Source organism: Patagioenas fasciata, chromosome 2 (assembly GCF_037038585.1).
Source record: "Patagioenas fasciata isolate bPatFas1 chromosome 2, bPatFas1.hap1, whole genome shotgun sequence".
NCBI lineage: Eukaryota > Metazoa > Chordata > Aves > Columbiformes > Columbidae > Patagioenas > Patagioenas fasciata.
Window position 1 is genome coordinate 102,119,613 of NC_092521.1, and position 25,899 is coordinate 102,145,511.

The 25,899-nt window shown below is 43.6% G+C and overlaps 2 protein-coding genes across 7 annotated transcripts in view; both read right to left on the reverse strand.

Moving 5' to 3' along the window:
* Positions 1–307: 307 nt before the first annotated feature.
* Positions 308–6,416, reverse strand: LOC139827319 (uncharacterized). Its single transcript, XM_071805504.1, has 4 exons — positions 6,164–6,416; positions 1,618–1,806; positions 1,011–1,500; positions 308–661 (listed from the first exon to the last, which is right to left on the reverse strand). The coding sequence occupies exons 1-4, from the start codon at positions 6,414–6,416 to the stop codon at positions 349–351; spliced, it is 1,245 nt and encodes a 414-aa protein (XP_071661605.1). The 3' UTR covers positions 308–348.
* A 15,508-nt stretch (positions 6,417–21,924) lies between these two features.
* Positions 21,925–25,899, reverse strand: part of ATP9B (ATPase phospholipid transporting 9B (putative)) — a 165,202-nt gene continuing 161,227 nt past the window's right edge. For 5 of the 6 annotated variants that reach the window (XM_065830088.2, XM_065830087.2, XM_071804648.1 and 2 more), the window contains 2 exons: positions 24,515–24,547; positions 21,925–23,715 (listed from right to left, as the gene is read on the reverse strand). In XM_065830088.2, the coding sequence (XP_065686160.1) occupies positions 23,579–23,715; positions 24,515–24,547 (170 nt within the window). In that variant the 3' untranslated portion in view covers positions 21,925–23,578. The remainder of the gene's footprint in view (positions 23,716–24,514; positions 24,548–25,899) is intronic. The other variant, XM_065830090.2, reaches the window with a different exon arrangement.

A 25,899-nucleotide genomic window follows, 5' to 3' on the forward strand; every position in this document is an offset into this window, starting at 1 on the left:
CGCGTCGCCGCCTGCGGGGTCCCCACAGCCTGCGAGAGCCGGGTGCCTGGGGGGACAAGCGGCCCGCCGGGGTAGCGAAGTGAAGGAAGGGAGGGAGGAGACGGGGGAGAGAGGGACGCAAGCGAGGAGGGGAAAAAGAAAAAAAAGAGAGGCAGCCTCGCATGCTGAAATCATTATGTAAAAAATCGCAGGCTTCCCCCGCTGTGGAAATTTGGAAAAGAGCATCAACTGGCAGGCGAGAGAAAGGAAAATCCCATTCTGCTAAATTACTAACAGACCTGGTAGACTCGGTTTCAGTTGCTCCAGATTTATTATTATTATTTTATTTATTATTATTCTGTAAACATCTCAGCAACACAGTTGTATCTTGTCACTTCGTAGTGGGGGGAAGGAGAGGTTTCCAACCCACAGCAACTCCTCCTCCCACCTCAGGGATGCCCTGGCCCGGTCCCCGACGCTGCCGTGACACCCCGGCACAGGCAGAAGCCTCCCGGGCGGGGACCGCGCCGTCCCCTCCTCCGCCGCTTCGAGGCCAGTTGCCGTCGTCCCGCGCTCCCCCTTCGTCCTCCCGCTGCCTCCCCCCAGCTGGCAGGACGGGACCATACTTTCCTGTTGGAATTGGACGGCGGCGTGCGGAGCGTTGGGGTGGTTTTGAGCGTATCTGGTGTATGAAGAAAAAAAAAATCATAAATCTAGTGCATGACACCCATATGTGGTTGAAAATAAAACCAATATAAACGAAATCCTGTCTGTTTCTGGGATACAGGAGGCCACGGCAGATTCTTCGTGGCGAGCTCCTCCACTAAATCATGCTGGAAGGCGGTCCCCACCAAAGAGCGCGCCCGGCGAGAAGTACAGCCCCATTTTTCGTCCCGGACCCAGCCGTCCCCTCGGGCGTGGAAATAAAAAAAGAAAACAAAACAAAAAGGGGGACGTTTTTCTTTCAAGGAAACCTGCATGGGAAAAAAGAGGGGGAATCCCTCAAACCCCACAGCGGCATCGTCCCCAACCTTGAGGCCTCTCCTCCGTCACCGGTAGTGGGTCGCCTGGACGTGGCGAACGCGGCGCCCCCCGTCCGCACCGAGGTGCGGTGCGGCCGCGGGTGCTGAGCGGCCCTGGACGGATCGCCGCCGCACCGGGGCTCCGCCAGGGGGCGCTGTGGAGCGGGGCGGGAGCGGGGGCGGTGTCGCAGCGCCCTCCCTCGACGGCGCGGCCCCGGTGCGGCGCGGTGCGTTCGGCGCTGCGCGTTCGGCGCTGCCGGCGCGGCGGGGGCAGCGCGGGGGCCGTTTGTCTCCGGTCCCGCGTGCACACGGACGGCTGCCGGAGCTGCCCGACGGGGGTGGGGGCACGGGGGAGATCCCGGCGCCTTCCCGGGAGGCCGGAGCGTGGGTGAAGCGCGGGGCGGGCGAGCGGGAGCCGCGCTCCCCTCGGCGGGACTCTCCTTTCCTGCCCGCTCCGCCTCTCCCCGCTGAAATGACGGAATCCCCCGTCTGTTTCCTCCTGTTTAATGCCGTTGCCTGGACCACCGTGGCTCCGTTCCAAGGCCCCGCGAGCCAGCGCAGGCAGCCGGCGGCGGCGGCGCAGCGAGGGGCCCGCGGCCGCCCCCCGCCCCCTGGCCGGCTCCTCCGCTCCGGTCCCGGTCCCGGCCCCGACCCTGCCGCCCGCGCTGCCGCCCCGGGGCCGCCCGCCACTGCCCCGCCTCCACCCGCTGCCCCTCTTCCTTTTCCCCTGCGCCTCCCCAAGTTTGTTTACAGCCGCTACTAGGAGAGACTGTTACACGGAGCTTATTTTGGGAGCTGGTGATGACTAACGAAGTTAAAAGGAGCTTAGTACAGAAAACAACCCTATTTTTAGACGGCTGTTGTTTCGGTGGATTATTGTAGCAAATGCACCCTGCCCGTTTTTAAAAGGCACTTCCCAGATGCCAAGTTCTCTCTTCAGCGCTGCTGCCGAGGCGCACAAGCCGTGGCGGCCCCTTCATTGTTTGCTTCCCTTTCCTACCTCTACTGGCTAAACCTTACCCGTAATTGCTATAACTTCAATTGGTTTTAATTAATTTGGACTTTCTAAAGCACAAACCTACAACTCTTTCCACAGAGGGAAAAAAAAAAAAAAAAACCCAACCAGGAAAACAACAAGAAAAAAAAAACATCTTCGAGTATTTGGAGCACTTTACAATGACCTCCAGAGCTGGGTCAGCAGGGACCAGAAATGGGATCCCCCTTGCCTATTGAGGCACGGCTCGATCATCCATAGGGCTTCCTTGCTTCCCAGATGCAAGATCAAAGGGACAGGTCTCTGCATTTAGCTTCCTCTCCAACAGCCCCCTGGGCCACAGGGTGACAGTGCTGCCCACTGCAGTCAATGCACAGGAAGAGGTTGGCAATGTGCAATGGGAAGAAGCAACTGTTCCTGCTGCCTCGCTCCCCATCACCCCTCTTCTCCTGATGTGGGAATCACCGCATGGCAGCTCAGACACTAAGACCAAACACAGGGCTCCCCATGCACAAGTCCGGTCACTCACTGGCCACCGCTGATGTGGTGGGATTTCAGCAGGTAGGATACACAGGGCTGAGCAAATGTGTATCCCAGCAAGAAACCCTCCCTTCCCACTGGTGCTGTGCTGAGCTGTGTCTCATCCCCCTTCACCAGTGTGCAGCCAGCATTCTCCAGCTTTCGCTGGTTCCTGTTTCATCATGGTCCATCTCCGCCACAGACAGTCATAAGGGCTCCCTTTCCACCCTTGCATCCCACAGCAAGGAGGAGGGGGCAAGCCAGCACTCCCCTTCCCTTGCACTGCGGCATAGGCAGCTATGCTCAAAAACAAAGTGCTTGCTGCATTTAGCCAGTAATTAGGTTAATTGCTAGGGAGAGTTAGTCTGTCCCACTCTACCTTTCCACCTTGGCTGATGTGGTGGCTTGTGTGGACCGGATCAGGCGGAGAAACTTGTCCATGTCTTTGTGTGCTGAGGCAATGTTTGTGGGGGTTGGTGTGGCACTGCTCTCCTCTGCTGGAAGCAGCCAAACTGGGATGAGAGTTTCAGAAGAAGAGAATGAAATACAGCAGGGAATAGAGTAGGCCATGGAGCCTCTCTCTTACGACATTGCCTTTTTGGGTTCCCATGTATTTTCCACTGCCCTGAGAGCTATCAACTTGTACTGGGCTGCACCCCTCCAATGCTGGAGCTGCCTGTGGCAACTTGGCTGTCCAACATGCACATTCTCCGAACCACACACACTGCTCCCCTGCCGCAGGAAGGAGCCAAATGATGCAGGCTTGAATGGACACTTCACTTGTTTTTTACCCCTTCTGCTTATCTTCACAAGCAAAGTTGTGCATTTGCCCTCTGCTCTCAGCTCTTGCATGTAGATGTCATGCTATCCTTTAAAAAAAAGCACCCCAAACCTGGAGAGTATTTATGCAGGACGTTTTAATCATGTAAGAGTCTGATTCATGCTCACTAGATTAGTCTCACCCTATATTAAATCGTGTGAGCGTGTGCATTCCCTTCTGCATTTTGCTTTTCTCTCCTTTTCTTTGGGCATCAGCAGACTGGGAGGGATGGTTTGCATGGAGTTTTGTACATAGTAGCTACTGTATTTCTCAGGGAACCCCTAATTCAACCAAAATGCCTTAGTTATCTCCTCACTGGAGTATGCAGGTTAGTAGCATGGCTCAACGGACAGGCAGGGCTGCTCTTCCTGACTTCTACTCTGATATGCTTGCAAGACTTTGGACAGTTCTTTGTGTGGTGTCCTGTAAAATGAGAATCTCTTAGCTTCATCTGCACAAAAGTGTTTTGAAAGTGGGGGGGGGGACACATCTCTCTCTCTCTAATGTTCACCAATATAAAATATTTTCTTATAATAAATGCCTAGAATCCCATAATCCAAGATATGGATCAGAAAAAGCCACCCATGCTCTGCACAGAAATTTTGTTCTGTTTTGGGTTTCTTGCCCTTATATCCTTATAGCATTTTATATCTAATACATATAATAATGACCATCTCCTTAGGGTTTGTGCTCTCATCCTTGGGGTCTTGGCAGCTTCAAAAGCATCAGCATCTGTTCAGAATTTCATTCATTGTAACAAAAGATTTATAAGTCTCTAGCCTTCCTAACCAAGTCTCTAATTAGAGTCTTTCTAATCCCCGCCTTTGAAAATTGTAACAAGATTTGCTGGAAAGTGAGAGAGCACATGGCCAGTTTCATGTCTGGTACTGCAACATTTTGAACACACATCCATGAACCTTTCAAGCACAGAGCACACCAGAGCAGCGGCCAGCTGCTGCCTGAAGCCCCCATAGTCAGAAGCTGGTGCAAAGGCAGAGGCTGGGCTCACCCTTCCATCCCCCAGACACAGACTCTTTCACAGGCTGCCAGAAATAATTTCACCACTTTTAAGGTGCATTGTACTTAGCAGGACAAATGCCAGAGAAGGAATTTTGTGTGCTTGTATAATGTGGTAATTTACCTTATAACCGGCCTCATTATGACGTTGAGATCTCTTTTGATTTACCTGGCTTTTGATTTAGTGGACTCCTTTTAAATGACTATTTAGGAACACAGCCAGGCACTGCAGGCGAAAGACCTTAAAACTTTTTGGAGCTACAGTCACTTGTTCAGACACCAACTTTTTAAAATCAAGACAGACATCAGACAGCCACACCAGACCCATATACAGAAAGCTGCGACTGAATTAAACTGAGATGTTAGTTCAGAGAAATAATTTCACAATGATACATGCTGTGTTGGTGCTGCTTTGTTTTGCTGTGATTTTGCCCCTTCTACAAACCTGACTTGTGGGCTGGTACACGCTTTCTGCTCTGCTGCCTGGGGTTAATGTGCAGCATCTTCTCTCAGTGGCTGGTCCAGGTTAAGGTGGGTGCTGGCAATGGGCTGAATCTCAGCTCTGTTGCATGACCCTGGGGTCCCTCCATGGTGATTCAGGCACTTCCAATGCTAAAACAACTGTAAAGAGTGAAAATACTGATACTCTGCATTTCTTCCTGGACACTACTGATGAAACATGCGATACAGTAGGCAGTTAAAAAATTAGAGCAAGTGTAACACTCTCTATGTAAAATAATACTAAAAAACTGGCAATTTTTATACTTGTGCAGTATAGACAGACTTGCAAAGGTGTAGTGACAAAGTTTTGTACCGCACAATGTATTTTAGGTCTGGAAATATTTCACATGTTCCAGACTTTCCCAGTATAGAGTTTGGTAACAAGTTTCTTGACTCACTCAAAAGTACTTAATGAAGGAAAGGCTGGTTGGGTACACAGGGACTCTAGCTGGCAGCAAAGCAGACCCTTCTCCAGGGGAAGGGAAATGTCAGATTTATGATATCTGCGGGAGAGTGGGACCCATGGTAGGTATCAGTTCCTACATGGCAGCTTTCACCTCATCCATCCTCTGAGGTGAGGGATCACACCTTCATTTTCAGGCAGCGCAAAGCAGCTTGTTTTCCAGATGTCTGTGTTTCATCTATAGGAGCAGGGTTGCTGCAGAGGTTTTGTGGAAACAGTGACCCAGGAGGATGGACGTGAGCCCCGAGGACCAGCAGCTGAGCCTGTGGTGGTTGGGAGTTAGGAAAGGCTGCATGTGGATCTTCCACTGCAAAAGGGGCTCCTCTCCTTCTTGACAAGCCTGTAAGCTCCATATCCCCTGGAAAGTCCACTTTTAGTGTCAGGCCTCTGTAACTCCTTCTTGTTCTCTCCCCTCTGCTGGTACTTGGTCCCTGAGTGCATCTTTCTCTGGAGTCAGAGGAGACTTAGACCAATCTGATTTACACTAAAGGTAGCAAGTGTTGTTGAGTCGTGGTCACAACCAAGTGTTCTGGGGGCCCAAACATCCTTAGTTGTCTCTGCCAAAGGTATGTTCTTCAGTAGCATCTCCTTTTGGGTCTGAGGCTCCACGTTCTGACGCAAAGAGCAGATTCGGCAGCAGTAACCTTTTTTCCCTGTAATCAAGCACTGGCCTGTTTTGGTCTCCAAGTTTAATGCTGAGACCATCCTTGTTGGCACATGAAGTGAGCAACCTGATGTGGAGTCCTGGACTCTTCAGCTGCAGCATGAGCCCTCTTTTCCAAAAATCTCAGCTGTAAAATTATTCACTTGTCAGGTTGCTGCTATCCCTCCCACTCCTTTGAACCAACCCGAATCTATTTTTTCATTAGTTTCCTCCTGCTCTAGTTCCTTAAACTTGCACTTAAATGTGCTATTGGTTCTCCCTAAACTAATAACCTTCCATTGTGTAATATTGAATACCTTTGTGTTAGCCTGTTTCCCCAGAGTCTCCAAATCCTCCTGTAGTCTGGTGCATTCCTGAAATTTATCAGCAGACTTCCCTCCTATCATGATGTCATCCACGTCTGGACACCCAGCAGCTTGTGCCAACCTCAGGCTCATTTCTACAGAACTCTTAAACAGAACAAGTCCCGGCACTGAGCCCCAGGAAATCTGGCCTGTTAGTTCTCTTCATGTGCATGGTCCTATTTACTGCAGTTCTCTAACCCAAGTTTATCCTTCTAATGTCAATACTTTAATACTTGTATACTTTTTACTGACCTCATTTTCTGATGCACAGTCAGTAACCTTGTTAAACTCCAGCAAACACAAAATTATTGCTTTAAACATTTCTGGGTTCACTCTCACAAACTTTATGAATAGGATTTGGACTACTCTAGTGGCAATTTTGACTATGGTCCCTCGTGCCAGATGTTTGCAAACACCAGTGCAGGCTCCCCCTTTCCCCAGTGTTTTCAGCCTGATAGGACAACCCAGGGGATGAGAGGTTTTGAGGGAGAAAGGAAATGCTTTCCAGGTGAGGAAATGAGGTGCCAAGGTTTTATTCACTCACTTGTGGCTATGCACTATTGAGGACCATCCTTTAAGTTTCATGTAAAGTAGGTAGTGACAAATTACAGCATGATGGTGTAAAGCAATACACTCTCCTTCTCTCTTATTTTCACTGAACATCAAGCTGTTTAACTTTTCCAAAAACAGTGGTTTTGGACAGGGATGCAACCTGGAGCTTTTCAGTCTAAACGATGAAATGATAGGAAACTGCGTGCTATTGGAAAGGAAGGGTTATGATGGAGATGCTGAATGCAGATGTTTCCAGCTGCCTGCAGTGTAATACTGCAAAAGCAGTGGCAGGTCTCAGATACAGCATTCAGAGGCACCCAGATCATAGTTGAACCACACTGGCTGCAGTCGGGGGCACCTCAGGGGTGGGCTGGCTTTGATCCTAAATCCCAATCCCACCTCATGCAACCCTGCCTGCTCTGGCTGCCCAGGGATGCTAAATCCTGTTTCTCACAGAAATGTTCAATGGATGAGAAAACCTTCCATCAGCTTGGCAGAGACAGAAGTCTCTCTTTACCAGGGGAATCATGACAGGTTGGCAAGAGATTGATTGGGCTTTTAACTCTTTAAATTTTATCTCGCTCATTCTTTTCACACCATATTTCATGCACAATGGATGTTTTCTTTATAGGGATGATTTGGCTGAGGAGACCAGCATCCTGAAACTGATTGCCAGACTCCTAAGGTATGGTCAAGGATGTAAGTATTTGGTTCTTCACATAGCAAAATTATGTATGAGCCCAATGCCTTTGTTTCAATCCAGGTGGCATTCCTGTTTTGCGACATCCCTGCATGGTGAAATAGCTATCTTGAAGAACAAATGCTGAAAATTAAAATCTTCTTGAGTCAAGCTTCCTCATTAGCAGCCTGCCTGGCTAGACTCTACCTTACTATTTTTTGCTGGTGTGTAGCTGTAAAGAGAAAACCAAGGAGAAAAAGAGGCAATTAAAATGCATTAAATTGATTTCCAAATGAGTATGCAGAACCAGAAAGTCTCAGGAAGAACTCCATCTTCTTCTCTTGCATCTGTTGCTGTATGTGAGAGTGCAAATTCTCTAGCAACTAGAACAAGGCACATTGCAAATATTAGCAGGGTCTAACTTCCATCTATGATCCCTCAGTCAAATATCTGAAAATCAATTGTATTAAGTCATTGGAGTTGCTTGGCACACATTGCAGAGCAGGACTTTTCAAAAGCCATGCAAAAGTTTTTCAGGATTATTTCAGCACCAGCAGTTCAAACATGAGACTCTCAGGTCTGTAAAGCCAGAGAATAATTTTCCTCATCAATAAGAAAAATGCCAGAAAGCACCTCACAATTCCTCTGCTCTAAACCACATTCCAGTTCACCTATAATTGGAATTGCTGATTTATTCCCTTTGGCTTTGTGTTTCCATATAAACTCCTAAATAATATAATATATTGGTTTACCATTGACATGATTTGTGATGTCTCCTACCTGTGTGACATACTGATATTTCAGCCCCGAGTGCAACTTTTAAAAGCTAGAGATATAACAGTAAATATTGGAAGTGGTATTTCCATGGGTAGTAGTTGTATGTTAAAGTACATTCTAGATATGCCCTCTAAACTGACACATATTTTCCTGCTATGTCAAATCTATGTAACTTTTTTATTTATCAAACGATACCTATGTTCTTCTTCACTGACCTTCCATTATCCTGTTTTGGAAGAAGGAAACATACCCATTGTCCTCATTCTTAAAAAGACAAAAAACACACTTGAAAGTAATAGATGACAGCAGTCAGAACAGGCATAAAGCTCTTTCTCACCAGGAGTAAATTGGTGCAGCTTTACTGCAATCAGTGGTTATATGACTATGTACTCATGCATGTGTTTGTTTGTGTGAAACTTTTAGCTTTCTATTCACCTCATGCAAGAATCATAGTTGAAGACCGTGTATATTCTGCTAGGGCTGGACAAGATGTGTGCTTTGTCACAGATTGTGAGATTGTGGGGATTTTTTTGCCAAAATGTAAAAGTACAAGTGTTATGAAACCGTACAACCTCCTGATGCCAGGCACTGGATCTGCTTTGTGGCTGAGGTCTCATAATCAGACCATTCCAGCTCAAGTTCATGCACATATATCAAATGCAAGCCTGGAACTGCTAAATAAAAGCCATGAAGATGACACAATTGAATTTCTTCCTCTGCTTCCAGGACTTTCCTCTTCCTACTCCCTTCTTCCCAAGAGTCCAATTAAGTTTATTTTCAGGTTGCTTTTAAGCACACTAAGTAAATTACAAAATTAAAGAACCCTCTTAACTGTGGTTTGGTGAGAATGAAGCTCCCTACAGATGTGTGTGGTGCAAAGGCAAACAGACTGCGTGGACAGATTCACACAGACAGTAATGCCTTAGGGAAGCAAAGAGGCAGAGTAATGGCAGAACAGCCTCCCTGACCTACTGATGCAGCCTGGATCTATCCACTCAGCTTATTGTGGAGAAGGCAGGAGTGAAGAAACAGACCAGAGACTAGGGCTGAAAATTGGTTCATGGGACACTTTGGGACTGTCACGGAGGCACCCCGAGGCTAGTTTAAGGGACAACAGGGTCCAACGGTGAGAAACAGGGTTTTATCACTCCAAAAGTGACTTAAATATAGGTTCAGGTATCAGTTGAGGAAAATTATTAAGGGGCAGCAACTAGTACAACAGGCGGTCCACAGAGTGCATGCATGTGGCTTCACCCAAAACAATGCTGGAACCACCCCCAAGTCCCAGAGGAGTACACACTTGCCTGAACACGGTGCAAGATTATTCTTAAAGAGATACAGGTAAAGCATACACTCGCAATTCCGCGAGGGTGAATTTATAATACACTCGCAATTCTGCGAGGGTTAATTTACTTACACATGCGAATGTGCACGGAATACTACACGTGCTTATGTGGAAGCATGGGAGGAAAATACACTCGCGATTGTGCGAGGAAATAAAGTTATACGTGCTTGTATTAAGCACGGGAAGTTACACGTGCATATGTGCACGGAAAGGATAAGTATACTCGCAATCTTGCGAGAAGTTTTACTCACACACATGGCGACAAGGCAAGCGGGGTCTCCATCCCGGGGAGGAGGGCTCTCGGCGGCAGCATCTTCAGCTCGTGCTCCGAGAGACCGGCGACAATGGGCCCAGTCTCGACGAGAGAGTCCCGTTTTTATACTGGTTGATCAGACATGACTGTAGGCATTCTAGAAGCTTCTCTGCACCCCCACACCGTGTGTGGGGTGCTCCTGAAGCCTCCAAACATCCCCCACACTGGTCACAGGTGCCCAGCGGCTCACTGGTGCCTTAGCAATCCCTCTCCTAATGGCCCCGGCCATGGTGCTCTGGGGCCAAACAAAAGAAGTTGTTAGCCTCACATAGAGAGAGAGGTGGATGTGCCTATTCCTTTCATGATGAAGGAGGGAGGGGGAGAAAGGGGGGTTTGCATTCTGCCACAGGGACTTCTGCTGAAATCCATTCGTAGAGGTGACTCTTTGAGATTAAAGCCATTTACAGTTACTGCTGAAAGGGCTTGCTGCCTGCTTGCTCCCCAGCACTGATGTACTAAGCAGTCCATGAGAGCTGTGTCACAATGAAATGCTTTTCTTGGTGCTTCTCAAGTTACTTGAGTCAAAGCTGTCAAATCTGGAAGTCTAGGATTTGGATGCAAGTTTTGCTGGTTGCACTCCAGTTAAGTGGATGCAGAGTGGTTTTTGAGAAATGGTCAGCAACCTCTAGCAGGACAAAGAAAGGTCATTCCCACCCACACATAGCCTCTGCTCCCACTCCTGGAAAGCTCCTCCCCTTCTTGCTGGGCTGCAGAGGTCCAGTGCTGTATAGAGGTCTGGAGCACATCATCTGGAGGACCTAGTCTCTGGTCACTGCTCTCTGACTGTCAACAGGTAGAGGGTGACCCAAGGGATTAGACAGAAAGAGGCCAGACAGAAATTGTGCATGCACAGGTACACACACACACACACGCACACACACACACGCATCTATCTCCTCCATTTAGATTTCATGGCTGGCTAAACTTGGTGACCTCAGGGTAAAAATTAGTCTTGAGGAGGGATCTGAAGGTGGCTCAGGCTGACTACTGCCTGGGTACAAAGCCCAGGAAAAGACATCTCTTGTAGCCTGGAATTGGCTTGGATGAACATCCAAGTTAGGGTTTAAGCCTGGTATCAGTGGTAGATCAAAGGAGAGTAAAGGCAGGGCAGTAAGAGATCAGCCTGGCTTAAGTATGGAGGTGCTAATGCATGAGCTCCCAGTTCAGTAATGAGGGTATTTCGGGAACATTGGTGTGATGCTCTGGAGTGAGGCAGGAGTAGGTAGGGCTGCCAGGACACTGGTTCATGGACCCAACCACAGTGCTGGGTTCTGGCACAGCAGTCCCATGGACTTTGATGATTTGGAACTGAAAAGGAAGGAAATGTCTTGCTGAGATAAAACGCCTTGCCCTGCTATGAGCACAGGAACATCTTGCTTCTGATAGCAGCCACTACTGGCCAGCAAATCTGGTAAAAAGTGGTTAATGTGGGCCTTGATATGAAGTGTGTCTTGACACGGCTGTCTCCGTGGCTACTGAAATGCCGTCCAAAGGTTATCGCAATAAACACTACTTGGGGTATTTTTCTCTAAGGAACTTTTTCTCCTTCCTTCAGCCAATTAAAGGTTTGATAGAAACCGCAAACTTGCTTCAGACGGTGAAGGCTCTAAAAGCCCAACACTTTTGCTTGAAGTCAGGCTAACTGGACTGCTGACAGAAATCCCTCCACCTTTCACCACCTGTGCTGATAAATTAGCCTGTCAGGCTGCATCCCCAGTGGCAGATGTTGGGATGATAGTGTTTGGCAATCATGGAATCAAATAATAGTTTGGGTTAGAAAGGACCTTTAGAGTTCATCTAGTCCAAACCCCCTGCAATGAGCTCTGAGGAGACCTTATTGCGGCCTAGATCACATTGCTCAGAGCCCTGTCCAGCCTGGTCTTGAATGTCTCCATGGATGAGGCATCTATCACCTCTCTGGGCAATCTGTTCCAGTACTTCACCACACCCATTGTAAAAAATTCCTTCCTCATGTCTAGCTTGAATCTCCCGTCCTTTAGTTTAAAATCATTACCCCTTGTCCTCTTGCAACAGACCCTGCTAAACAGTCTGTCCCCATCTTTCTTATAGGCCCCTTGGAAGTACTGAAAAGCTTCAATTAGGTCTCCCTGGAGCCTTCTTTTCTCCAGGCTGAACAATCCCAACTCTTCCAGCCTGTCCTCACAGCAGAGGTGTTCCAGATCTTTGATCATTTTGGTGGCCTCCTCTGGACCCTCTCCAACAGGTCCATGTCTTTCCTGTACTGAGGACACCCAAGCTGGATGCAGAACTCCGGCTGGGAGTTTCATCAGAGCAGAGAGGCAGAATCACCTCTCTTGACCTCTGGTCACACTCCTTTTAATGCAGCCCAAGACAGGATTGGACTTGTGGGCTGCAAGCACATATTGCTGGCTCATCTTTAATCCACTGGTACCCCCAGTGCTCCTCTGCAGGGCTGCTCCCAATTCCTTCATCCCCTGCCTGTATTGGTACCGGGGGTTGCCCTGACACAGGTGCAGGACCTTGCACTTGGTCTTGTTGAACTTCACAAGGTTCACCTGGGCCCACATCTTGAGCTTGTCCAGGTCCCTCTGGGTGGCATCATGTCCCTTAGGCGTTTCAACTGCATCACTCAGCTTGGTGTCACATCTGTAAACGTGCTGAGAGTGCACTCGATCCCACTGTCATTGATGAAGATATTAAACAGTACTGGTCCCAGTACAGACCCCTGAGGGACACCACTTGTTACCATTGTCCATTCAGACATTGAGCCATTGATCACTACCCTCTGGATGTGATCATCAGCCAGCTCCTCACGCACTGAAAAGTCCATCCATCAGATCCATATATCTCAGATTTAGAGAGGAGGATGTTGTGGGGGACCGTGTCAAAGACTTTGCAGAAGTCCAGATAGATGACATCCATACCGCTTCTCTTTTCCACTGATGTAGTGACTGCATTGTAGAAGGCCACTAGGTTGGTCAGGCAGGACTTGCTCTTGGTGAAGCTGTGCTGGCTGTCTTGAATCACCTCCTTGTCTTCCATGTACCTCAGCATAGCTTCTAGGAGGATCTGTTCCATGATCTTGCCAGGCACAGAGATGCACCTGACAGGTCAGTAGCTCCCAGGGTCCTCCTTTCTACGCTTTTTAAAAATGGGTGTGATGTTTCCCTTTTTCCAGCCACGAGGGACTTAACCTGACTGCTATGACTTCTCAAATAACATGGAGAGTGGCTTGGCAACTACATCAGCCAATTCCCTCAGGACTCTGGGACATATCTCATCAGGCCTCATAGACTCATGTATGCTCAGGTTCCTCAAGTGGTCACAAACATGATCTTCACATACAGTGTGAGGTACTTTGCTCCCTCAATGCACTGGACAATGCACAATAAATCCTTTCCGTAACAGTGATTTCTGTCTTGTCTGGAAGATTTAAGACTAAGTCATTAAAGAAACTTTTCTTTCCTATACTACTGAAACACAATTTTAGAAAACGGGCACTGTGTACCTTGAAAGAACGTGGGTTTTACGGTTTTTCTGACAGTGAAGGCAGGATTCTACTTTTTTTTGTTAGCTTCCACCGCCCTCTTCTGGTTTGTAGAAAAATACCAGCTTTCACAGGACACTTCCTCAGTAATCAAACAGCAAGGCACTCTCCCCCCCACCCATATTTATTGTTGTTGACTCGGATCTACTTAAACGCATCAGCCATTCAAACAGAACCCAAGACTACTATTTGGGATGTGCGGGTGCTGGTTTAGAAGGGAAAGGATGCAGGTGTTGCTTCTTGCCGAGTTAAAAGGACAGGTGGCTTTTGAAACCGTGCTGGCACAGAGTGGTGCAGTCCTGCTCCTTCTCTCTCTCCACCTTTGACACGAGGTTACAGCTACTTCAATCACAATGCTGTGCCAAGAAACTTCAGTTCTATCAATTAAGTTCCATGCTAATCACCTCTGACCGCACAGCTGTGCATTCTACCGATGGGATTAACAAGCAGCGTTCCAGCAGTTCATGGGCTGGAAGACGGGCAAAGGAAAAAAAGCCCGACTCTGGCAGGGGAACTCTTGGGGCAATGTAAGGGAGCAGAGCAGGAGGTGGGACTTGTCCAAAACAGTACCAAGACAGAGTATGAAGCCTGAGCTTAGAGCAGGACAGGAGCTCCTATAGATGTATTTCCTATAGTCAGAAATGCACATATTTCCGTAAGACTGCACTAATCAGGAGGATAAGGAGAAAACAGTGACAGGTACGGAATTACACTGAAGTTAATCAACTGACTTCTATAGTGACTGCTCCTGAATATAGGCAACAATCACACTGCATTTTAACCAAACCAGGACAATCTTCATGAAAAATAATAAAACACATGTGAAGCGAACCCTAAGGCGAAGTGCCACTCAAGCAAAAGCAGAATGATCAAGTCTCAGGTTAAAAGTGAAGTCCTTCCTTCATACTTTGTGGAAATGACACCATCAAGCCTCCATGTACCCTAGATTTTAAGTCAATATGTTTACTACCTCTGTCTCCTTGTTAAAAAAGATACCATTCCTTTCCTCCCAAGTCACTTACATGAGGTCCTAGGAGCCACACTGGCTCTGCCCCCATCTCACTATTCTTGTAATTTTTCTTCATTTCCATCCGTTCTCAGTGACGGCAAAACCTACTCCCTTGTCATCTCTTAATTAACAGCTAAAGGGGCTCTTTTCTCTCTGAATATCCTGGATTCTCTTCTTCAGTATCCTGCTCGCTCAGGGCCTGTAACATGATACCAACAATGATTATCTATTTGTTGCTCCTATACTCTTCTTTTTGTTCCCTTCTGACTGATCATTTTGGTTGAGCAGCTTCAGATATGTCAGGAGACTAAAGGCTTCAACAGTGTGTACTTAGCATTTTTTGGAAACCAAGCTCCTGCTCACAAAGTAAACATCTTAAAAATAGCAGCATCTAAAATCACCAGTCTCTTCTTGTGGAACCCCCCTCCAACTGTAACTAGAAATCGTTGTGTGGATGAAAACATGGCAATTATTAGTCTTCCTCCCTCATCCACCTCACATCTCTTAACTCCTGCCTTGAGCTTTGATATTCTCATTGAAATCTACATAATATGAAGCTGATTAACTCTGCTGTATTGCAGACTTGCAAGCAGCTCCCATTTATTCAAACCAGCAAAGCAGAAGAGCTAGGAGATGTCTGGGACTCAAACAGGACTGGCAGGTAACAAGAAAGCCTATAGAGAGGCCTTTGTTTTCACGTTTTCCTTTAGTTGCTAGATGGCTCTTTATTTGGTGTCTCCCTTCCAAAATTTCTCCCTTAGCTGAACTGGCAGCACCTGTGCTGAATTCAGCTTGCCCAAAAGAAGCTCAGCCATGAGCAGCTGCTTGGTCACCCTCTTCACATGATCACCAGATGAGTCTCTCTCTCATGGAATTTGTGTCCCATCTTTAAAAATAAATACAACACAAATAAATTCTTGATTATAGTCACCAAACCTGACCCACACACAGATGTGACTATGCATGAGTCAACAGCTACAAGATCAGCAGGCTGAAATTTCAAAGAGGCCCTAGACATTCACATTACTCAGAGGAGGAGAACACAAGCCAGAATGGTAGGAAGGTGCTGAGGAATGGCTAAGCCAATGAAATGACCTACAAGATGGCTTGCAGGAAAAGCAACTTATGAGGGAGACCTCCTGATGTCCCCAGGATGGCTCCAAGTGGCTTGCTAAAAGTGCAAGATCTGGCTTCAACCTGTGTCCAAGCAGCATGTTGTGCTTACAGGATACACCTTCATGCCAAGTGTTGGGTAGAACAGGACCAGACAGACAAGCTGCACGGACTGGGCTTAGAGCTCCTTCAAGACACCTGCAAGCAGCCTTCTGGTTTTGCCATGATGGACTGGGAGTCACTGGCTTCTGCTAACCATGGCAGGCAGCAAAGGAACTGGGTACAGGGTAAAACAAAAATAACGGGAATTCAACACCTTCTAACAGTACACCCTCTTCTGCCACGCTGGTGAACCACAAGTGGAAGCCACTGAGAGCTGCACTGACCCGACAGCATGGCACAGCCCAGATGTTCCACCACACTGAGAAATGCAGTATGGGGTGGGAGGGTGAGGGCAGAGGGGATGTTTCTATTTGGTCTCAGGCAAAATTAAGTTTCCCCATGTGCTTACATTTTCTCTCCTAGCCTTCTGACTCCAGAGGCATTTTCTGTGGCTGAACAGAACATGTGAAGCTCTGCAGTTTTGACACCTCCGCTCCTGTGCCCCAAGGCAGCTGTCTCTAGGGCAGGCTTTGCTTTAAGAAGCTTTCCTTGATTTTTCAGCAGCAAACTCCATCACTCACCGTACTGGCATGTCTGAATCGGCAGAGTGAGTTACCTGCGTGTCAAGAAGAGAGACTCTTGTGCTGCTGAGCACTAGATCAGTGACTCTGGCCGGCTCTGCCTTACAGCTGAGCTATAACCTTCTTCTTCCACCTTACCTGCCATTTCCAAGTAATTGCTTTTGGACAGATGGTAAGCTAGTAGCATGATTATGTGACTAGCAGCTTGGCTTTCTTTCCACTCCCCCAAAAAGAAATCTGCTTCAGGTTATAGAGAGCTTATTTTTCCCTGCCCTGCTTCCCTTCCAGCACTACAAACTGGTTTACACAGCAGCTGGCTGCTTCAACAGCTGCAGAGCTGCTCTGGCTGGGTACCACATACACCTGTGTCTCTTGACATTTACGTGAACACAGCTGGACCAGGGCACAGAGGCACCTCCACATGGTTGCTGTTCTCAGGATAGCGCCACACCACACATGAAGTGCAAAAACAGCCAAATGTGCAGGGATCCTGCTTGATGCTACTGGCAGAGCCCACCCTGGTTATTGCTGGTCAGGAAAAATCTCTTCTAACACAAACAGGGCCAGACGTGACAGCAGAGCGAGGCAGAAATGCATGGCCTTTTGACTGTCTGAAATTGCTTCTTGCAGCTTTGTGTTCCTGAGATAGGTGTTAAAAACGTGATTTCCCTCAGTAGTTCCAGGCTTTCAGGTGTAGGTTGTCTTCAAAAGCTTATTTTCTGAAATGTTATTGAATTTTTTTTTTTTTTTTTAAGTAAGATTGCCATGTGGGGTTGTTTGCTTTTAAGTCTGCACAAATTAAGGACATCACAAACCTAAGATACTGTGAGCAGCAGACTTCTTCCTTCTTCCCCCCTCCCCTAAGTTCATACAATCTAAATAAGCTTAAAACACTTCAAGATAATTATTTCTTATATTTTGGCATCCTTCACTATAACATCCAATTCCTAATAAATACACAGATGTCCTCACATGTGACTTCCAAATCTCAACCCTGCATCAACTCTAATACCAAAAATAATGGAAAAGGACCTAGCAGAACTATAAGTAACCACACACAGGTAGGAAGGTAATGTGTGAAGGCCTCCAGCTAGGTTATTTTTAAAATCAGATGAATTTTTTAATAATTTTAAAATTTTACTGTTTTCTCACATGAAGTAGTTTATGCCAAAAATCTATCAGCAAGGTAAAACCAGTATAGTCACAGGGGAAAAGTCTCAAAGCCATTCACTCTTGTTTCCCTTCCACTCCTTTCTAGAATTTGATAGAATTGTACATGTTTGTCTGGCTGGTGGTGTGTTTTTGTTTTTTTTTTTAATTACTGATTGCCTACAATTGCTCTAGTTGCATGTGAATAGGGATAGATATGAACTAGACCACATCTGCGTCATCCATCATGCTTATGACACTCAGAAAATGACCTCCTACAGCTAGGATAAACTCAGTTCAGCTGGGATCAAGATAAGCAACAGACTTGTATTCAAAGGACTGCCATGGAAGACTCGGTATTCTGATAAAGGGAGAAGGTCCTCTGGGGACCAGAAGCTGTGGGAGAAGTGTATACGTAGCTGTGCTCTTGCATAGCGAGGCAGCAACCAGCAATTACACACAAGGGAGAAAACAGCTCAGCTTCCTCTACTGAGCACATACGGCATACAGGTTTTCCTTAAGGAAGCATCTTGACTCCCAGATCTCTCCTTCAACTAGGCAATAGATGATTTCAATAAATACAAAATGTATGTACATGAACTTACCCCTTACAGGTCTGCTCATCTATTAACATCCCCCAGCCTTACAGCCCAAATGCCCAGGAATTCATTTTCAACAGACTTTTGAAGTAGTTACCTATAATTTGCTTCCACACGTGTGTTTACTTTGCAAATCAAATTCATGGCTAGAACTCAGAGCAAAATACAGAGGACCCATGGAAAAAACTAGATGTGTATATTATAGAGAAACAATGGAAAGCAGTTCTACAAATAAGAAATTACAATGGTCTATTTTGTGTACTGCTTGCTTAAAGCTACATGAACATTATAACCAATGCTCCTGCCTGTGTCAAGAGAAGAAGAAATAAACATAGTTTACTGCTAGAAGAATAAAGGCAGGGTTGTCAATACTTATCATGCACCACAGATGATGATCTTTCTTATAACTCAGTAATACAAAAAGGCCAAGTATTCCTCAAACGCACTTTTTATTTCTAGAGTAATTTGGAGGTTTACCATTGCTGATTATGATCTTAAGTTGAAGGCATGCTGGAGGACAGGAGGAGACTACAACAAGCAGAAATCTCAGCTGCAGTTTTGCTAAAACCTGGTCAGGAGTGGGAGAACAAAGTAGAATTTGTCAACTCAACTGCAGAGCACTCATTATTCTGTTCAAGGCACCCAGTTTTCACTGCCTTTGCTGTAAAACACTTCGATCAAAACTATTTTTTTGGTCGATGAAGTTGAGAAGGATTTTCTTAGCAACTGGCTGAGCGAATTCCCACTTACAATAACAGCTGTGAACCCTGCTGAGGGCATCTGTTGGGTAGTTAATACTTATTGGGAAGTATCTTGCTTTAAGTGTGTTTTATTTACAAAAGGAATTCCTATGCTTTCTAATGCAGTGTTAAAGATATTGTGACTCCTGTTTGTTTACACATAATGTTTGATCCATGTTGTCTTTGTTGACTCATACTGATTTTCCTCCCTACAGGGAGCTACCATATTGAAGGGCTTTTTTTGACTGCCTTCAAGTTTCAACTGAATTATAATAATAGCAGCCTAGATACGGAAAGGTTACTAAGTGAAATGTTATAAGAGACTGCTGGCCCAATTATTTCCTTTCTAGCCAGCAAAAATAAGGAGAAACTCCACGAAAGCTAAAATTCAAATGGATGTCGGAGTAAGCAGGACGTACAAGAACAGCTTCTGCAGCAGCAGCGAAAGCAGAACAGCCACCTCTCCTCCTGCAGCTGTCACTTTTTAAGGAGTACTGTCTGTCCACATACTCTGCACTAAATTCCTTTGCCCTGTCAGGGCTGTTGGAGCCACATTAATACCTCTGGACACGTGAAGGGATGCGAGCATGAAAAAGGTGCAAGTCTCTTTCAAGTTATCTTGCTAATGTAAAACCCAGGAATAGAAAGCTCTGCAGAAGTGGGAAAAGAGGTCATATTGGAGTATCTTTGTTAACAGCACATCTCCAAAGCCTCTAAGGAAGTCTATACTGTCATTTATACCATAAGACCTCCCCCAGGCCTGACTCACCATAATTCCCATGGTGAATATGCAAACAAAGATGGATCAAGCATGAACAGCCTCAGCCTTCAGTGATGAAGGAACCTTCTGGTGTATGCTATATGAGCAAGGCAGAGGTGCACATCAGTGCAGGGATGCAGGATGATCCCAGGAACACAGAAGATCTGAAGTCAGTTCTTCAAATAATCTGAATGCCTGGAGACAGCAATAAGTTTGTACAGGAGTATGGAAACTATACGACTTAGGTTTACTCTCTAACATGATCAGATTGGTCTAAGTAAGAGCAATATGTAGGGAAATCATCTCCTCTTTGTCCACAGAAGTTGATCCCTGTGACTCACAGACATTTAACTACATATGTGAATATTAATATTTTTGCTTAACTACCTGCAGTACTGATGTCTAGTCCGAAAAGGTTCCCGACTGCAGAGCTCCCTCTTGCAGACATGTTTTAAAAGGAGACTGAAAAATATTCATGCTCGCACCCTCTTGTGGACATAGGGTAGGAGGACATTTATCACACAGTGTGGCTCAAGTGGATGCTGCTCATCAAGATAACATGCACTTCCTACGTATGTACAAAAACAGTGGCACGTCTTTGGATAACAACTCAGAACTTCTAGGAAAAAAACAGGAGATATCAAACAGCTGAACTCTGATGGTATGTGTCAGCAATCTCAGTTTGAACACAGAAATGCTGTTCTAAACACTTGCATTCATGGAAAAGTGCTATAGATTAAATGTTCAGTATGCAAGGATTTAATTTTGGCTTTCATTTGCAAACTAATACCTTGTGTAGTAAAATGTTTTCCAGCAGTTACATGAACACAAAAGTTTAGAATAGCATCGAAGAAACCAATATAGTAATTACCAGTACTCTATTTTTGCAGGATCTCTCCTTTTCCTTGTGTTCTCCCATCAAACTACATATGAAATCTAGCAGATGTTTAGCTCACGTGCTTATTAAACATGGTCCAAATAGGTCAATACTGTTATGGATAATACTTCGGTAAATATATGCTTTCTGTTCACATCTTGCCTCTCTGTCATATCCCAATTCTGAAATTGTTTTCCAAATATGTTTTCAAAGAGACATGATTATCGTTTCAGAAATACACATCTGACATAGCAGCTCACAAAAGTAAACATTTATTTAATCCTGGATAAAAGTAAGGGCCTTCTGGGTGTAACTTGCAGATCCAAGGCCTAAATCTGTGTTTATGTAAGGCGATACAGTGCTCCAGACTTACTCCTGACATACACTGATGTGAAATGACAACAGAATGAGATTCTTCCAAAATAATTTATTCACTTTCACACCAGACATGTTACCATTCTAATCTGTTTTAAGAGCCAGGGATTGTGATGGTACTTAGCTTACTTTGTACTGAAATCCACCATACATTAAAGCTTTCTACTGAAATAAGTCATATTACAACACTTAAATTCTGCACTTATATTGTTATCCGTAAACCATAGTGATATAGTAGCACTACCCCTTTACGGGGCTGTGGCTGAATGACATGAAAGAACAGAAAACAGACTTTTCCAGCGTATGTGACTTTGCAGTGACCAAACCTAAAAAGCAAGGTAAGTCACCTACAGACTTCCACAGTCTTCAAAATAAAGTACTAGCTGAAACCAGATCTTTGCTGTATATTGAAAATACTCCAAGAAAGCAGGCACTCTAGAGAATCAACTCCACTTTTAAAAAGGCTTATATCTGTGCATAGATCTATACATTTGCTATCACACTAACCTCACAGTTTTAATGCTGAGGATTAATATATGTACACTATAAATTCTGTACATATGGATACTATGATATCTCATACAGCTGTATTATGGTAACACTATCACTTCCATACTGTTAGTTTAATTTCTCACTTTTTTTTCCTATTTTTCTGCCTAATGTCAATGATGTGATGTATAGATGAAGAATGATCAACGCTAAGCTGTTGCTTATCTACTGAATTTTATGCATATGGTTGCAAGCTCACAATGTATAAGACAAAAAGGTCTGAAGAAAACATAATTTCAGAACAACTGCACACTTGTGACTTCTCCTAACCGATTCAAAGTAATTGCCACTTATGGGAGAAAAATATAAAATTAAAGCAAATCAGCAACAAAAATATCACAGGACTAAACTAAAAATATAAACCAAGAGTGTCTTGCCAAAACCACAGAAAATGAAGAAAGGCTTCTGCTAGTAATGCAAGAACAGTGACATCTTGTGGGGGTTTCATGGAAGGGAGTTTACAGAGGGACAGAGCAAACTAGTCTGCAATGTTGCATAATTTAAAGAAACTCTACTTCAGTCGTTTATTTAATATATATACCATTAATAATATTTGGTAGAAATTAGGCTTTATTGCTTTTATAATGAGGAATGAAAAAATTTTAAAAAAAGCAGATAAATAGCTAGTAAGAAAAACTTTTGAAACAAAAATTAATGGAATGGAGTCCAAATAGCTCTGCAGCAGTTTCCTCTGCTCTCCCAGGAAGTAGTTATATTTATCACTTAGATATTACTCATCCAATATAATAATGGCATAAGGACGAAGTTATAAGAGACTAAACAAGGAATTATGTTGTAAAGGCGTACAGTCAAACATGAAAATGATATCCATATTAAGTGTTTTTTAAAAACACACAAATATTTAATAAAGCATGGATAATTACGCTGTTCCTTTCCACTGATAAAGAGATTATGGTAAATTTGTTATACGTACTTCTTGAGAAAGCAAAGTTATAACATAATGGAAAACTAAAATCATATATCCTACTCTCCAGTACAGTACGCAAGATTTGGACTCTTCAGATTGTACCAGAGTACATGAGTTTCTGGAACAACTCTTCAACCACTGTAAAGTGTCATAACTCAGCCAAAATACTCAACTCTGACAGTTTACAACAAGGAAAAATGTTCTGATTTTTTTTTTTTTTTTTTTTAAACAAGTCTGCACCAAACTAAGTTATAAAAACATAACATTTACAACTTGGAAGATGATAGATTTTCCTACCATAATGTTCATGTGATCATCTTATTTTCTTTTACCTGAGTAACCTAAGTAAACAGATTACAAGGCAATTTAAACATATCAGCTAATACAAGGTTTACTGGACTTCTCATATATAGAAATGTACTTTGACATTATTCGCAGTTTTACAATACAAAATGAATAAGAATTTTAAAACATTTACTGAGCAGCCATGTCTTTGATATCTGTACAGATCAATAGGTGCAGTGGTATTATGTACAGAATTCATAATTTAATTTTTAAACAGCTTTTGTGCAACCTGACTGTAATGTGCATTTAAAGAACTGCTGTCAACATCACAGATCTGTAATTTACTGATGCCAGAAATGGAGAGTACAGAATAGGACAACAGCTCCTAAATTAATACTGTGCTATGCAGATATCTGTACATAATTCAAATAGTGCATATTACTCAATGTCTGATGAGGAATAACAGCTGCTAATACAGATACGGGCATTTACAGGCATCAGGTTTGTTACAGTAAGTATGGAGGAGTGAACTTTTCCATATATAAACATTAAAGGAATGGACTCGAATTAGAAAGTTATGTAATAACTAAAGAAGGGAGGCTATGTATTATAATAAATAACAGAAGTTTCAATCAACTTGCAGAAGATTAGTACAATAAGAAAAAATCCTTTACAGTAGCAAAAAATCCTTTACAGTAGCAATGAAACCATTCAGAAACATTGTCAAATCAAAGGTAATTCAGTTTTATTTTATAATCATAGCAACTGAAAGTAAAAAAAAAATCAACATGAAGAAAATTTATTATCTCTGATAGTCTTGTGTTAGTGTACTTCTGTGTTTTTGTACCTGTCAGATATTTACTCTTTTTGTGCTCTACTCACTCTATCACTTTTTTTTTTTTAATTTCTACAGTCCAACATAAACACCAAAGCACAGTGTATGTGCAATTTGCAGAGTGGTATGAGTGAAAAACCACAGGTATATAATTACTTTTACGAGGTAAGCTTGGAATAACTTGGAGGAGAAAATTTGCGCTTCAAGTACTTGAGAATGTAAAGTGGAAGACAGCTTACAACAGTGATTGCTGACACTTTCCACAGGAAGGTCACAGTTGTGATAAAGGCAACATCTGGGGAAACAAAATGGGAAAATAAGTTATGGTAGCTGGTAACATGGAAACTAGAATTTCCATACTGCAAAGTCAATAAAACTCTCTTAATTGTTAGCTTATAATATTGTTCCAGACCTTGCAAAATTAAAAAAAAAGGGGCAACAAAACAACAGAAAGTTAATCTCAGCATTTTGTTTTTGCCAACTATATTCTCTAGACAGGAACTCAGAGTTCCTTTATGGTCCTTACACTGTTCTACAGCACAAAGTAATTTTAAGGGAAACAGACTCTTAGTTTAAAAGCAAGACTTCCTCATACTAAAAAGTTAAGCCAGCTTATTTTTCTACTAGTAATAACCATTTTTACTCACTATAATACAAGTTCCCAACCAGAAATCCTGCTACCATTTTGGATCTTCAGCTTATTCTGATTATTATTCAGATTATTTTTTTCTGAAGCAGTCACAACAACTAGACTGAATGATTCTTAAAACATTAGAGATTAAATTAAAGCCCAAAAATTTAAAAGGAAAACAATGTAGTGATATTGCCTCAAGGTGCACTGAAAAGCCATTTTTTGTGACAAACATTAACAATGGTGACACTCTACACTTGCTGCTGAAATTTTTAGACCATATTTGTGATGGTCAGGTCATACTTGATTATCATGGAAAGATCCCACAACACAGGTAACCTGAATAATTGTTTTTTCTTGCCTTTTCTCACATTATTTACAGATGTGTATATTACATATTTTCCTGTTCTTTATTTTTTAAAGACTTAATTAAAAACTTCAAGAAAAGTTAAACTTTACCTACCTAAGAAAGCTCCAAAAGACACTCTGCCTATACCTGTTTCACAAAGAGGGAGAATGAAAATGAAAGGATAGATCTACAGACAATATGAAAGTTACGTGAAAAAACCACCCCAACAAACAGGTTAGCTACACAAAAAGCAGTGAAAAGATGTTAGTAGCATTAACTGGAATATTATTGCCTTTCACATAACAATGAGAACATTTAAAACATCAATTTAACCAAACCATTTTGAAAATACAGAGATTTTATATTTGGTCATGTTTGAAGGTTGTAAGTAGCTGGCAGTTTTCTTATAAAGTATAATTTACTGTATAAACTACTTGATCAGAACTGTTTTAATGTGAATGAAAATTCAATTCAGAAAATGAAGTAAAGAAATGCTTTACTGCTCCAACTTTACCCATTAAAATACTTTGCATATTAGATTTCAACATATAAACTTATTATATGGTTTTAGGCTAAGCCTGCTTAAACATACTAAAAGCCTATGTAACATATTGTAGAGCCATGCCTAATAAGGTCATTGTGTGCAATTAGCTCAGAAACCTATGAATTTATTTACTTCCATGAGTCAGAGTTGTAGAGCAGTATCAAATATTTTTGTCTTTCTAATTTGAGTGCCATGTCATACTTGTGATATAATTTCTTTAGGAAGAGATGATGCTTGTAAGTAACATCATTGAAAGAAACAGTTTATTTGCAGATGAAGTCAAGCACTACTGGACTGGATTGTTTTCCCTGATACATGGCAGTTGATCTATACCTTGAACTGTAAACCATCACTTAGGTTTATACTACATGACATGCACAAAAAAAAGGGTCCTTCCCCCCAGTTACAATGTGAGAGACTGAACAGGAGTAAAAGCATTAAGCAGAAGTGAGACTAAATGAAATGCATTTTTTCAGATTAACTAATGAATAAAATACATCTTTACGGAAGTTCATGAAATGTCAGCCTTTTCAGTACTCTTAAAGATGAAAAATACGGAAGTTCACAGGCTACAGGAAACTGTGCAACCATTGATGTACTCAGATGCTGAACTTGTGAAGCAAATAAAAGAGGATAGCAAAGCACTCGCCTTCACAGAAAGGTTTGCAGGAAACAAGGTCCCTGCAGTTTTTACACATGTGTGAACACCACCTAAAGGTGCTTCTCACTGAGCAGCACCTACAGAGGATGGAAGGACTGGCTGTCAGCAATACTAAAGACTTACAAAGGTGAAACAGCAAGTTCTGCTTTATGAAGTCCCTGGGAGTTTGGACAGAACACCCTATACCTGTATCTGTTCTTGCTTGTTCCTTCCATGTGTAAGCTAGCTGTGGAGATTCAGGAATTAATCCAATAATCTCTATCAAAGAGTCTGTGCATCAGTGTCAGAGAAAAT

Excerpts from the sequence above, each read along its gene's own strand:
- LOC139827319 (XM_071805504.1), bottom strand. The coding sequence starts at position 6,416 with ATGAGCCTGAGGTTGGCACAAGCTGCTGGGTGTCCAGACGTGGATGAC. Across the intron at positions 1,807-6,163 it reads TAATGAAAAAATAGATTCGG|TCATCACCAGCTCCCAAAAT; the intron begins GTTGGTTCAAAG and ends TAACTTCGTTAG. Across the intron at positions 1,501-1,617 it reads GGACCGGAGCGGAGGAGCCG|GAGGAAACAGACGGGGGATT; the intron begins GCCAGGGGGCGG and ends GGCATTAAACAG.